This window comes from Zootoca vivipara, chromosome 8 (assembly GCF_965207765.1).
Source record: "Zootoca vivipara chromosome 8, rZooViv2.hap1.1, whole genome shotgun sequence".
Lineage (NCBI taxonomy): Eukaryota > Metazoa > Chordata > Lepidosauria > Squamata > Lacertidae > Zootoca > Zootoca vivipara.
Window position 1 is genome coordinate 74,607,212 of NC_142591.1, and position 14,364 is coordinate 74,621,575.

General features: G+C 44.6%; 1 protein-coding gene across 1 annotated transcript; it reads right to left on the minus strand.

Moving 5' to 3' along the window:
- Positions 1-755: 755 nt before the first annotated feature.
- On the minus strand, positions 756-14,152 carry DERL1 (derlin 1). Its single transcript, XM_035124554.3, has 8 exons — positions 13,881-14,152; positions 11,475-11,586; positions 9,200-9,264; positions 7,620-7,646; positions 4,943-5,038; positions 3,209-3,261; positions 2,208-2,318; positions 756-1,165 (listed from the first exon to the last, which is right to left on the minus strand). The coding sequence occupies exons 1-8, from the start codon at positions 14,031-14,033 to the stop codon at positions 1,027-1,029; spliced, it is 756 nt and encodes a 251-aa protein (XP_034980445.1). The 5' UTR covers positions 14,034-14,152; the 3' UTR covers positions 756-1,026.
- Between the last annotated feature and the right edge of the window lie 212 nt (positions 14,153-14,364).

The following is a 14,364-nucleotide window of genomic DNA, read 5'->3' on the forward strand; positions in this document are numbered from 1 at the left end:
GGATTGGGAGGACAAGGTTAGGTCTGCTTTCTCCTCCCTCTATCCAAATATCTCCAATGTCACCCCACATAAAACAATCATCAGTTGTTTGATACCCATTGCTCGTATTATGATCGAGCAGCTTAACTTGCAATGAAGGTTACTACTGAACATTCTCAGGTACCCAAATTTTCTTCCAGAATGAGAAATGCTGACGCACCGGTTGGTAGGGAGTCTTGTTTGAAAACACAGAATAATTTTTGCTAACCCTCCAACTTTGTTTTTTCACAGCTTGCCTTCCCCTTTACAAGATACAAACCCAAGCATGATTACCTTACAGATTCCAAAGAACTGAGTTTTGTCTCGGACCTATGAGTGTTATTTACTCGGAAGTAAGCCCCACCAAGCAGCAAAAAATTCCCCAAAGAGAGCTAGCGCTCTGCCTCAGTGGCCTAGGTTCACATCTCCTCCAGTCAAAACAAGTATCTGATGCCTTACACGGGAAATTTTAGGATCTGTTCCTGCTAAATAAATACCAACATAGTTCTCAATACCCGAAGAGCTCCTGCTAGTTAGTATTACAGCAAACTCTGAAGTAACCCATTGTTTTTTACCAGTTACTATGTTGGACAATTCTCTGACCCAAGGAGTAGATTCTTAATGGACTCTGTAAGGCTCTTATGCAAATTGAGGCCTGAAATTCAGATGCAACGACATAAATTCACCTGAGGAGAGGTTGGTAAAAGAAAATACACTGTGCTAGACAATATTAAAAATGTGTGTTCTTTTTTTTTTTTAATGGCAGCACTGAGTTGAGTTGAGCACTATTCAACAGCCTGGAGTAAAATCTATCTTGTGCCTTCAGTTGTGTCATCTTCCACCAGGAACGAAAAGAAAAAGTAGGATTTCTTAATGGGCCAGACCCAATTGCCCTAGAGCAAACCCAGTCCTTGAGTGCACTCCACAGTAGGAGCCATTCCCATGAATGGTTGAAGATGTCCCGCACACACAAAAAGAAAAGAAGAAGAGAGAAAGCAGGAAGTTCTTTCACTGATCGCCCAGCCGAAAACCCTGGCCCCAGTTGTGTCTCCCTTCGCCCTGGCGGTTCTCTGCAGGCCTGCGCATGCTGGCAGGGGGCACACCAAATCCAGAGACTCCTCCTCTCCTGTTCGGCAGCCAGTGGTACCTGGGGGCCCAAGCAAAAGAGCTGTTCAAAAATGCCTGGTCTTTCTAAAATCAGGACTAGTTCCAGCTTTGTGGCATTGTGCATGTAGAATCTACACAGTAAGAGCTATAAGCTGGCCAAACAGCAACATGATTGGATGACATATGGCTAAGATACTGTTCAATCCCAATCCTGTCCTTTCAAGTGCAGTTTTAACCTAATTGGGACTGTTTTGGCAGACCCCTAACAAGTCTGAAGCTCTTTTGTTAGTTTACATTCTTTTATCAAACACTCAGGGAGATCTCAAAAGCATTGCCCTTCCTAGCTTAGTGGGAGGGAAAGCATTGCATATTAATACATTAAGAAGTGTTAAATGCCCCAGTTTAAAACGGAAGATCTGTCACATTTGGCAGCAACTGCAAATGTGTCACCTAAGGGTTCCAGGAAGTACTAGGCAGCTCTCTTAAGAGATACAGCTATTATTTCTCTCCTTGAAACTCTGTGGGTGTATCTCTTTGAACTGGGAAAGAACCAATACGTTTTCTGAAAGAGAGAGATTCTTAGTATGTGTGCTTGCATCAAGGACTGGGCAATATCTGGTTTTCAGCATTGTGATATATCAACAGCTAAATATTGGTATATGCTGATATATCACAATGTCTGAAATGTATCTCCGCTGCTTCTTCCTGCCCACGTTAATTCAGAAAGACATTTTTTAGTAAGCATGCGTAAGCCAGTCCTGTTTAAGTTGAATTACTTGTTTTCAAACTTCATTTCACAAGTCTATTGTCATCTTCTCCCTTCCCTTCTTTGATTCATGGCTTCTAAAAGTTTCAGTTGAAAAGCTCTCCTTATTGGTTTCTCTGTCAGAGATGCATGCTCTGATAAATGTGGAAGACCCCATCATAGATCCACCAAACTGGAAAAGCTTGCTTGGGTCACCTAAATTCTCTAGTTACTGCTGTTCTAAACCTTTTTTTTCAAATAGGGTAACTCAGTGTTTCTAAATAAGCAACCTGATTTTCCTTTTAAAAAAAGGAGAAAACCTTTTGAAACAACTTACAGGAACTGAGGCGTTGATAGGAAATTTCTTCCTCCCAAGTCTATTGGATATTTAAACATTAAGAAAAAGTACAGGTGCCCAACCAGGTTGCCAATCAGCTCGTTGATGATACTGCAGAGAGAAGAGAATGGGATCAATGTTTAACAATTCTGTAGTAAAGCATTTTCTGCTGCTGACCTGAAGGCAATCTTATGCACACTGAACCTTGGTTGCCCCAACATACAGCCAAGGAGACTAAGCTGGGGCTGCAGGGAGGGACAGCCTTGGGCTCCTATCCCGAGGAGGAGTTTGGATTTGATATCCCGCTTTATCACTACCCTAAGGAGTCTCAAAGCAGCTAACATTCTCCTTTCCCTTCCTCCCCCACAACAAACACTCTGCAAGGTGAGTGGGGCTGAGAGACTTCAGAGAAGTGTGACTGGCCCAAGGTCACCCAGCAGCTGCATGTGGAGGAGTGGAGATGCAAACCCGGTTCACCAGATTACGAGTCCACCGCTCTTGACCACTACACCATGCTGGTTCTCCTGTATAGCAGCAAAATACTCCTATATTGCTATACTCCTGTATAGCAGCAAAAAATGTACCATACATGCCCAAAGCCACAACTAGCAGTCACCATGCTCAAGGGACAGGCTAAAAAATAAGGCAGACGGAAGAATCAAACAGGCCCAGGAAGTTCCTTTCCTTCCCGCATTCACCTTTTCTTTTGGAGAGAGAAGGACACAGGAGCCTGCTGCTCATGAAGGAGCAATTGCAGCTTGAGCAGGGCTGATACTATGGCTGGGACCTTTCACCAAAGAAATTGCTCACTGAGAAAACCGCCAGTGAAGATCTGCAGGTTGGGTCAGTGGAAGAGCTGGGCAATGCAAGGGAAAGAGCGTCTCCTTGCCACTGCAAAAAAAGCTACTGCATTCACACACATTCCTCTTAATTATCCAGATGTTTCAGGTGTCCTTCAGGGTATTTACTGTAATACAAAATGGGTATTTGGGAATACTTACGAGCCTCCAATGATATAGTTGAATCCCAGGATAACCCATGGTAGATAGCATGCCTAGGACAACAATAGCATATGATGAGAACAAGAAAACTGAAGAGCGCAATTTAGTCTCCACCTGCTTCAGAATTCTCCAAATACAATGCCCCACCAGAAATATAGCTAAGTACATTATTGAGCATTTAATGTATAGGGGTTGCAGCCAATGCTGCTGTTCCACTCAGGCAAGACTTCCACTTGTGCAACAGAGCATCCCACTGCTCTACACATCTCTGAAGCCCACTGCACACCCTGAAAATCTGCTCCAGAGGGTTGGGGTCCATTTTGGAGCATATTTGAGGAGCAGAAAAAGGCAAAGTCAGTCGCTGGCTGGCCCCTGAGACCACAAGCTGCTGAACTAGGTGGGCTATTAGGATGATCCAGCAGGCTCCTGTTGGATCAAACAGAGCTCTTCTCTCATCACTGGAAACCCTCAACTATGGAGGTTTTGCTCTACCTAGTCAGCAACATGTAATTCACATTTTAGAAGTACCTCTTCCTGGGTTGCAACATGCTATCAGGACACCTTTCAAGCCCCCAAGTTGCAGTTAAATGTCCTTCAGCTTTTTTGCTCCATCCCTTGTCTCCGCTGGAACAAAATATCTCTCCCGACTCTGCCTCCCCCCCCCCCATCCTGCATTGCCTTTGCCAACATTTTCCTTGTCTGTACACATCCTCGTTGCATACCAGACCACAAGGACGACAAATCCCCTTCTCCAATCCTAACGTTCCACGGTAGCATTAGCTCCCACAACTACATATCTGGCAGCCAAAAGAAAGCATGGCGATCTGACATGAGGTGGCTAGTAGCATCAGAAGAAGAAGAAGAAGAAGAAGAAGAAGAGTTTGGATTTGATACCCCGCTTTATCACTACCCGAAGGAGTCTCAAAGTGGCTAACATTCTCCTTTCCCTTCCCTACCACAACAGACACCCTGTGAGGTGAGTGGGGCTGAGAGACTTCAAAGAAGTGTGACTAGCCCAAGGTCACCCAGCAGCTGCATGTGGAGGAGCAGAGACACGAACCCAGTTCCCCAGATTGCGAGTCTACCGCTCTTAACCACTACACTAAAGGTCAAGGAGCTCTGCTACAAGCCCATGCCTGGTTGCAGCATCTCAAGGTGTTTCTAGAGCATACAATGTGGTATAAAGACATTGCCATCTCATACAGTGGTGCCTCGCTAGACGAATTTAATTCGTTCCACGGGTCTTTTCTTATAATGAAAAATTCGTCTAGCGAATCCCATAGGAATGCATAGAAATTTTTTTGAAATTTTTTTTGCCCATAGGAATGCATTAATTGAATTTCAATGCATTCCTATGGGAAACCGCGATTCGCTAGACGAATTTTTCATAAAACAAATTCGTCTAGCGAGGCAACCTCCGCTCGAAAAATCCTTTCGTTAAGCGGAAATTTCGTTAAGCAGGGCATTCGTTAAGCGAGGCACCACTGTACATGGGTCTACGTCTATTGTGGCCAAGGCACATGACACCAACTCAGAGGCTACCCTGCAGAAAGGCTTGGAAGTGGAGCACCTTTAGTGGCAGCAAAAAAGCTCCTCTGATGCCAGGATCCCTTTAAGAATCTGGAAGGGACAAGTAGTCACAGGGGGGAACTGCCTCCCTTCCCCAATGAGCGAGCAAAGTTCCTTTGATATGGGCAAAAGGCTTGAGGAAAGGGGAAAGCCCTTTGGCCTTACCTTAAATCGTGTCCCAAACCAAAACGACACAATCATGTCTCTGTTCAGCTGGGCCCAAACGTAAAGTACAGACATGATCAAGGGAATCATCAGCAACTACAAGGGAAGCAAGAGAATGGAGAGACAAAAAGATTGAGATTCAGTACAGGAGACCTAAGCAACTGCAGAAAGCTCACAATAAAAAGAAACACAGAGGCCTGTTTAGTGTTCTCTCCAATTTGCACATAACTTCAAACCTGGATTTAGTATTATGGAAACAAGACTCTGGTGCATGTCCCCTCCCCACTCCTGACATGGTTGCACAGGGGAGTTTGAAATCTTTGCCTTCTGTTTTTGATTAACTGCAGCATGTCACTTGAATCTGAGAACTGGTTATAACCTTGAGTTGTTATCATTAACTATAGTTACAGTTACCCATAGCTTAGAGTTCAGCCAACACACTAAGCTGTGGTTCAGATAAAACAGATGAAGAAGTTTCTGATCTTCTAACAGCTGTGCCAGAGCAAGCAGGAGAGAGAGAGTACAGAAGCCCAAAGTTTGCTGTGGCTCTTTCATGGATGTTTGTCACAGAGAGGTCTCTCCACACCTGACAGCACATCGCCATTGAGAAAATGTTTTAGAAAGGCGTTTTTCCTCTTTGCCCCAGGCTCCCTAATTTGAGATCCGCCAAGCAGAAAGCAGCCTATCCCCAGACAGGACAGCATGCTGGGGCGTGGGAAATCTGGTTTTGCTGCCTGTCCCAGATAGCAAATACAAAGGTCTGTTGTCAAGATCGGTCAAACCACAATACGTGGCTTGTGGGCTGTCTTCAGCTTAGTGGGTCACAAATATACCTTGGATTGCAGCCCTCAAAATTACAGGAGTCTGCTCAAATTATAGAAATAAAAGTAGACTTTAAAATTAAGTCCAATGATCCCCTCCTGATTCTGCACTGACAGAACTGAGCATAAACAGGGGGCTTGCAGGTTTTTAGGCCTCCTTATTCATAACATCCGTGTTGGTTCTTGCGTAATGAGCTCCTTCGCAAGAAAAAAATGGTGTTGATTTACTTTCACAACAAGATCTTTTTTAAAAAGCTACCGTAATGTGACTGAGAGATGCAATTGTGCGATTGGCAAGGACAGTTTGACCGAGATGTCAGCACCAGGCTTGCTTAATTACCTGAAAGTTATATCACACACACACTTGGGAGAACTGGGCATAAGGAGCGGCTTGGAAGGGCCTGAGATGGAAACCCTTGCAGAGAGTGGGGTGAGGGTGGGCCCAATGCAGCTGGCAGGAGTTCACAGATGTGATCCCAAGAGGTGCTCTTGTGAAACTCCCAGGCTTCAGCCTCAAAGTCTCACAGTGGAGACGTAATCTAAAGCAAGAATGCACTTCTCTCCCTCTTCCTGGAAATCAAAAGGTGCAAGTCATATAGTTCCCTAGAGCCCAAATATGGGATTTTGAGTTTGAGGAGAACAGGGTGCATTTGGAAACTCTGCCTGAAGCTCCAGGAGCGTCCCAGAAGTTCTCCTTCCTACAAAGGGCAAAAGCTTTACGGCAGCTTCAGCTGAAACTCGGCTGAAAAGGAATGCATCTACGGCACACTGTTGACATTGGTAAGACTGTTCATTGTCTGGCTAACAACAGGCATAAAATGCATTCAAGGGGTATGATGTGGTTTATCATCATTACATCAGGGATGGAAAATTGGTAGTTTCCGCATGGGACTCCCCAACTCCCATCAGTCACAGTCAGCATAGAGTATGCGGAACTGGCCAAAATGACGGGAAGAATCCGAGAACAGCGGGGCCAGAAGTTCATCAAGGACTGGACTAAATTTGTAAATTATTTGAAAGACAATTGTAGTCAATCAAACACGTTGGCAGGATTGCAAGAAGCTTTGTAAGGAAAGGTATAAAATTCACTGCAGAGAAGAATAAGAAAATATGATGTTTTGATGTTTCTGATTTGAAAGCAATAGTTAAGTAGTGAAAATGCCGAAATGTGAAATGAAAGATAGAAAATCATAAGGAAGGTTTGAAGGAAGTCATGGCCCTAAAAAGCCAACATGTACAATATAAGAGGAGAGATTGTAATGGAAAGCATTATTGTAAAATTAATAAAAATGATATGGCAAAAAAAAATCCTTCCAAAGCATGCCTGTGAGAAGATCAGAAACCCTTGCCCCTATTTTCAATGTCCAATGCCTAATTTGCGGTCAGCTTCCTAAACCTGCTTCTTTCGGTCACACCACAGAGAAGGCACAATACATCCTGTGTGGACACGATGCAAAATTGCAGTTAGATAAGAACAGAAGGGAAAGCTTCCAATCTCTCCTCCTTGCAGCTGTGTGAGAGGAGTGGGGGATGTTTTGAGAGACATGGAGGGTCGCAGCAAAGTATTGTTAAAACTTTTCTCTCAGGGTTATTTCTCCTACAGTTTTGCACTTGGGTATCAGCACAAAATTCACACCAATCTTGCTGAACAGGAATGATGAGTGTTTTGCTCAGTGCTCTTTCCTTCCAGGTGCTCAGAAACACAAACTGACCCTTTTTCTCCCTGCCAGCACACTGATTTAGAGAACTGAATACACAGAACGACACATAATCCACTCTGATCTGATCTGGCCCACATGAATTCTGTACAAGTACCACGAAAGAAGCCAGGTCGCTTTGAAAACAGACATGCTTACCTGCATATTCATTGCCAAACCAGTAATCTTTCATTGTTTCACTAAGGAAAACCAAACTTAAAACAGAAGACAAGAAGTGCAACCTTGTGATGAGGCACATTTAACTCATGGGACTAAAAGAGCTGGACAGAATCTGTCTGGAAACCCCCCAGCATGTGGAAAGATTGCTGGTGAGAGAGGAAGTGAATCAGATTCAACACAGTACAGGGCAGAAGAAAATGTTGTTAGCCAGACATAATGTGGGGTCTTCTTGGCTGGGAATGGCTACATTTGCAGGCCACACTAGACACTGCCATTACTGTTCTGCAGGCAAACTTCAATGGACTCAAGTGCAACCTAGGATGTGCCTGCTCCCCCCTCACCTCTCACCCAGCAGGACCAGGAGGAAGACTTCTGCAAAGTTTAGTTCTCCTTTCAAAGAATCTCATCTTAGCATTAGGTACGAATGAGGTACCCTGGTGTAACACAGTTGCCAAATTTGAAGCTGCCACTGTTAAACAATTGGTCATTTTAAGCCAGGAGTACTGTATTGTTTTTTTTTACAGAATGCGAAGCCAAGATTCCTCAAAAGCTAAACTCAACTTGGCAGAAGTCCTTCCTCTAGCTACACAAGAAGCGGACAGGCACAGGCCCAACACTTCACTCTGAGCTCATTAAGGCTCAGCCACTCAATCGGGGTTTAGTACAGGGCCAATGATGCCATATTATAAAACTATTTAGACAGCATCTTTCTGAGTTGTTGGTTTTTTTAACCTGCAATCCTTACAGCTATTCCTACACGTACAGACAAACACAACGCCACCAGATATCAAGGAGATAAAGAACTACACAACATTTAGAAGACATCTTGAAGGCAGCCCTGTATCAGGAGGTTTTTTAACGTTTTACTATGTTTTTGTATGTGCTGGAAAGTGCCCAGAGTGGCTGGGGAAACCCAGCCAGGTGGATGGGGTATAAATAATAAAATCATTATGAATAATTATTATTAACAACACATCATAGTACAAAAGGGGCAGAAAGGAGTGAAGCAGATACTGAGTTGACTAAATGCTGGCTTTGACCTGTAAAGCCTTAAACGGGTCAGGACCACAATATCTCAAGGACCGCCTCCCCATATGAACCAACCCGGACCCTGTGATCATCACCTGAAGCCCTTCTTCATGTGCCCTCTCCACAAGAGGTCCACTACACGAGAATGGGCCTTTTCTGCAGTGGCTCCCCATTTGTGGAATGGTCCCCCAAGGGAGACTCATTTGGCGCTGCCAGGCGAAAATATTACTCTTCGGCTGATTAAACAATCTATGGCCTTTTGGATATGTTTGCGGGGGGTGGGGGTGGGCGGTATTGGGTTCTGTTTCCGATTATATATTTTGTGTTCTCGTTTTGTATTTTTACGTTATGAACCGCCCTGTGATCTTCAGATGAAGGGTGGTATACACATTTAATGAATTCTACTACGACGACTAAGGCCATGCAGTGGATGTGTGACTGAACACAGATGAGCACCGCACACCCCACTCCCACCCCCTCTGCAGGACTCAAACATGCCAAAACGTTGGTGTAGCCAATAAAAAGGATACAACTATGCAGATCCAATTAAAGAGAAGCATGAACATATAGTCAGCAGGTCTTCCATCGAAAGCGCCTGTGAACAAAAGAGTGGTGTTAGAGCGAGCTGAAACCTTGGCAGTTGTTTTGCATTGTTCCCCCCCCAGAGACACTGGGTGGATCTTAAGGGCTATGATTATATTGCACGACACAAACTGCGGCTTTCGTTCAGAGGAAAAAACGAGAGGCTGATCCGTTTTAGGAGCCCGCAGAAAGAGTCAGGGAAGGTATTTTTGCCAATTAAGAAATGCTTGAAAGAAAAACTGGCTGTTTTAATAGACACAAAATATATCATCTCCACATTTGGGGAGGGGAAATTCTCTTTATTCAATATGAGTACCAGCTTTAGATCTAGCATTATTTTTCTGCAAAAAATACAGGAAACAATGCTGCAGTGCATCTTCCAGGTATAGTTGTACCTTGGAAGTCGAATGGAATCCGTCCCAGAAGTCCATTCGACTTCCAAAGCATTCAAAAACCAAATTGCAGCTTCTGGTTGGCTGCAGGAGCCAATCAGAAGCCGTGGAAGCTGCGTCAGATATTCGGCTTCCAAAAGAACACTCAAAAACTGGTTTGCTGCGTTCAGGAGCTAAAATGTTCAAGTTCCAGGGCGTTCAGGATACAAGGTACGACTGTACCAGTGAATTCAGACCACGCAGGAATAGGACAGCAGCCTCAAAACAGCACCTTGATTCAAAATAACCAGCCTCCATTTTCCTCATTCCCAAAACCCTCACAGGGAAAGTGTCTAAGCATGCCCCAAAGACCAGCATTGCGTGCATGCGCACACACACACACTTGAATTTTCATTAACCTCCGATGGGTCCAGACTAGAGATATGAAGGCCCGGGGAAAAACCGGGAAAATTCGGGGGGGAAACCAGTTTTCCTGAAGCATTTTTTTTTTTGGAAAAATTGGGGGGGGGATAAAAAAATAGATTTTGGAATGTTTTATTTTTAACATGATGAATAAAATATTTTAAGATAAGGGGTTCAAATATTTTATAAATCATTTTTAAAAAATATGTATGGTATCAGATTATTCTAATTTCTGTGAGGACAAGCAAGTTCTAGGTTACAAACTGAACTCTCCATTGCAAGAACAAGATTCATTTCTTCCTTTAGGAAGTGCTGTTGTCACCAGAAAAGAAAAAGGTTTCAGTTTTGTGTTTGCATACGTGTGGTATGCATTGGTTCTGTTCCTCTTCACTAGGCCTCAAAGCACTGGAAGAAAATATAGAGCAACAAAAAGGGCCTGAAAGTATATGTGCTGTCGTGGCAATCAAAGAAGCATTATGAAAGAAAAAAAGAAATGAAAATATTTTAAACATTAAATGCTGTAAAACAGTCTTTAAAAAGTGAAATAAACTAATTTAAGCATATAGCAATAGCTAAAGTGGTTAACAGACCACACACATCAGTGTGAGGAAATACATAAGGTCTCATGGGCAAAACATGGGAGGTGGAGTAAGCATGTTGCATAGCAAACAGTGATGAATGACAAGTTAAATTTCAGTTCCTGTTTGGATACACTATATTTTTAATATGCTAGTTGTGATAATTTTATGCCCATTAAAATTATCCATAGTTATATTTTATGTTTCTAAAGTAACAGAATGACTTTCAATCTGGAAAAGAAAAAAGAAGTGCTAATGTAGCATTTTTTTTAATTTTTCCGAAAATTTCTGTTTTTTCCCGAGCTTCAAAATTTCCAGAATTATTACATCTCTAGTCCAGACTATCATGGGTACTTTGCCCAGGGACCTCTCCCACTAGAGGAGAGAGGCTGTTTTCACAAATTCCGTCTGCAGCCTCATGCCCCTCAGAAAGCTGCCCCAGAAGGTGACAGCTAGGAGGCAGTGCTAAGGCCTGCACAAAGAACTGGTGGGAGTTTGGATGCAACCCTGCGAGTTCTGCATCTTAGCAAGATTAGATTCTCACAGCTCCATGGCAGAGCCCCTGCCTTGCACGCATAAGGTCACAGATTCAATGCCTGGCATCTCCAGGTAGGGCTGGGAGAGAGAGTCCCTCTGTTTTAAATCCTGGACAGCCACTGGCAGTCAGTGCAGACAATACTGAGCTTGATGGACAAATGCCTTGACTCAGAACAGGGCAGCTTCTTATGTTCTTATATATGCATCCAAATTAGCATCTATCTCCACAAGATGGACCCAAAGAAAATGGAAGGTAACTAGTGCCACTGAATGTGAAAACTAAATAGTATGTTATATATTCGATGCTACATTACCTGTTTCTAATCGTGATGAATACTGATACAAAAAATATAAGTTCACCAGGTAAAGAAACCCCGTTCCTGGGCCGACCGGAAAATAGAAGGTTGCTGTGATTGGCCTCCAGATCTGTTCAAACATTTTAAAGAGAGAGTATGAATTCAGAGGTTTATTACAGTGAAACAACCAAGAGTCTTGTGGCACCTTAAATACCGACAAATTTATTATAGCATAAGCTTATCAACTTCACATGATGCATGGCATGCAAGCCTCACTTGACTAGCATACCCGGTATCGACATGTTAGTATGTCGACTGCAGTTCGTACATTTGTCATGCGAATGCTCCCCATACTAATCTTGGGGCGGGAAAGGGGTTAGTTAAACCTCCAGCTTGCTTGTAAAACTGAATTACTGTGTCGCAAAATGATGCATGTCTAAAAAGTATGTCAGCGACGTGAAAAGTTTGGAAAGCTCTGATCCAAGAGCATGGCATTGCACAAGTAACTTCTCCTTGGAGGACCCAAATTTATACATGCTATAGAAATGAAGTAGTGTATTTCTATGAGGGTGGTTTATTTCATATATTTAACAGCATTTAAATATCACTCTATGTTTCAAAAATCTCTAAGCGGTAGGTGGCTATGTTCCCAACGCTATATTGTAGGACTTGCACAAGCATAAAAATTACACAAAAAAACGAGCACATCTCCACCTGTTCTATCGAACTCCCTGCCTATGACATTTCCAGCCCTGCTAACTCTGAGTAGCAGCAGCCACAAAAAACAGCCTTGCCACAAGGGGCTGACCATGCTTGCATTTCTGACACACAAAGAAGTCATCCACTTAATCCCGCCCAAGAGAAGAGAGGACCAGCTTTCTCCTACATTTCACTAGCCTTCTCTGTCCTTCCTATAGAGTCCCAGATGCGGAGACAACTGTGTGCTACCATTGCCCACTATGCCCAATACATCTTTTAAAACCAAGCATTCCAGCACACCCATTCTGGCTTGGAGGCTTCTATAATTAACAAATGAACGTCTATTCATGATCTCTGTTTCCAAACGTATCTGGCACATGCATTTTCTCCTACTTTACTCTGGCCTCTTTGAATTCCTATAATGTCCCCCTTGCACAATCCAATATGTTCATCCTCGCATATCCCAAACCAGCTGCTCTGTTACAACATTAATTTTAAGAACAGAGTTCTTCCCTGGTTCAATGAAGCCTGTCCCTTTCATAGAAGCCCAGATAGTTCCATGATGTTTCCTAAGTGCCTAACAAATCCAGATTCTTGTCTCACAAACACATTGAGAATGTTTAGCTGGCCATGTATGTATGGTGGGTAACATTTCAGAGACCACCACCTTGAAGTTGTTCCATTTATGGCTGCTTTACTGCTTGCTGAAGATGGCAGTCCTGTAGGCCTAGCAAAGGTCCAGATGGAAAACTATTCTGCCCTGGCCTCCTCACCCTATTAATGGAGCTGTTATCTTGACATTTCAATACGAGGGCAAAGGCACTTCATTAGCCCAGACTCTCCCTCACTTGAAGAGCAAGCGCTGCACACATGAACAAGCATCACATGCCTGCTTTACTCCTACCATCTTGGAAGCAAAACAACAACCTAACAAACAAACCAGAAAGCCGTCCATCATAGTTCCTTATTATATCCAAACCAGAAAACAATTAAGCATAATGGTTTCTGAACAAACCAAGATGCCGACACTAAACACTTGGCTTCAGATACTGTATTGTTCGCTCATCTGCACAAAAGGAGGGGGTAAAGTGGCTGCACACAAAGTAACAGTGTTTGATTTTCAGTTTTTGATGATGATGATGATTATGATGTTCAAGCTTCCAGAATGAGTTTCAGGACTTACTGTGGGAATTTGAACCCACGATGGTAAAGACCCAAACATTCCCCACTAAACCGTGGTGGTGTGCTTTGCTTTCAGGAAAGAGGCAGGGACTCAAAACAAGGCACCTTTTCATAGCTCCTCACCCATTCCCGTTTAAGAAGTAAGGGAGAAAGCAAAAGAATGAAGAAACCGTTTACAAGTGGTGTCCTGTCCCCCTAACAAGTTGTCATGACACAGCACTGACACTTCCCGCGTGGCTCCCTCGGGTGGCACAACGGGTCAGTGCGCCTGGCTGCCAACCAGAAAGTCGCTGGTTCGAGCCCACCCAGGGACGGCGGTAGGCAGGCGTCCTGCATCGCAGGGGGGCCGGGCTAGGTGAACCCTGTGGGTCCCTTCCAACCCCCTGCGATCCATTGACAACCAGCGCTGCCGAGCCCCACGATTCCTCCCAAGATATCATTAACTACAACTCCCAGCATGCACAGCACAGCGCCGCCGGGTGATTCTTAGGCGCCCGGCTCGCGCTGAGCATGTCGGGAGCCGCAGTCCGCCCACCAGCTTACCTGGAAGCGGTTGATGAAGGCCTCGGGCCACAGGAAGAGGTAGAAGGGACTGATGAGGCCTAGCTTGCCGACGAGAGGGACCGCGATGGCGCCGGCGAACCAGTAGCGGGTGATGAGCGGGATGCTCCGGAACCACTCCCCGAGGTCCGACATCTCCCCTCCGCCGCCGGTCTAGCCGCTACGAGGCCTGGGCGCCGGGCGCCTTCGGTGCTGGGCCTTCCGCTGCCCGACGCTCTCGCCGGAGCCGCTCCTATGACAGCGAAGCCGCGTACGGTGGGAGGGGCCCGCCTTCCTCCGACGTGGCTGCGCCGAATTCGGCGAGCAACGGCCGCTTCCGGTTTCCGCCTTTCTCTCTGAGGAGGGGCGGGGCGGAAGAGCGTCGCCGGAAGTTCCGGCTCTTAAAGGGAAAGCGGGCGCCGTTTCTCACCCCTGTTTTCCAATACACGTGGGAGCGTGTTGGGGAAAAAATAGAAACGCGGAAGTA

Coding starts and splice junctions, on each gene's coding strand:
- DERL1 (XM_035124554.3), bottom strand. CDS start 14,033: ATGTCGGACCTCGGGGAGTGGTTCCGGAGCATCCCGCTCATCACCCGC. Junction 11,587..13,880: donor CCTTCATCAACCGCTTCCAG/GTAAGCTGGTGG, acceptor ATGTTTGAACAG/ATCTGGAGGCCAATCACAGC. Junction 5,039..7,619: donor GTTTGGCAATGAATATGCAG/GTAAGCATGTCT, acceptor CTTCCCTTGTAG/TTGCTGATGATTCCCTTGAT.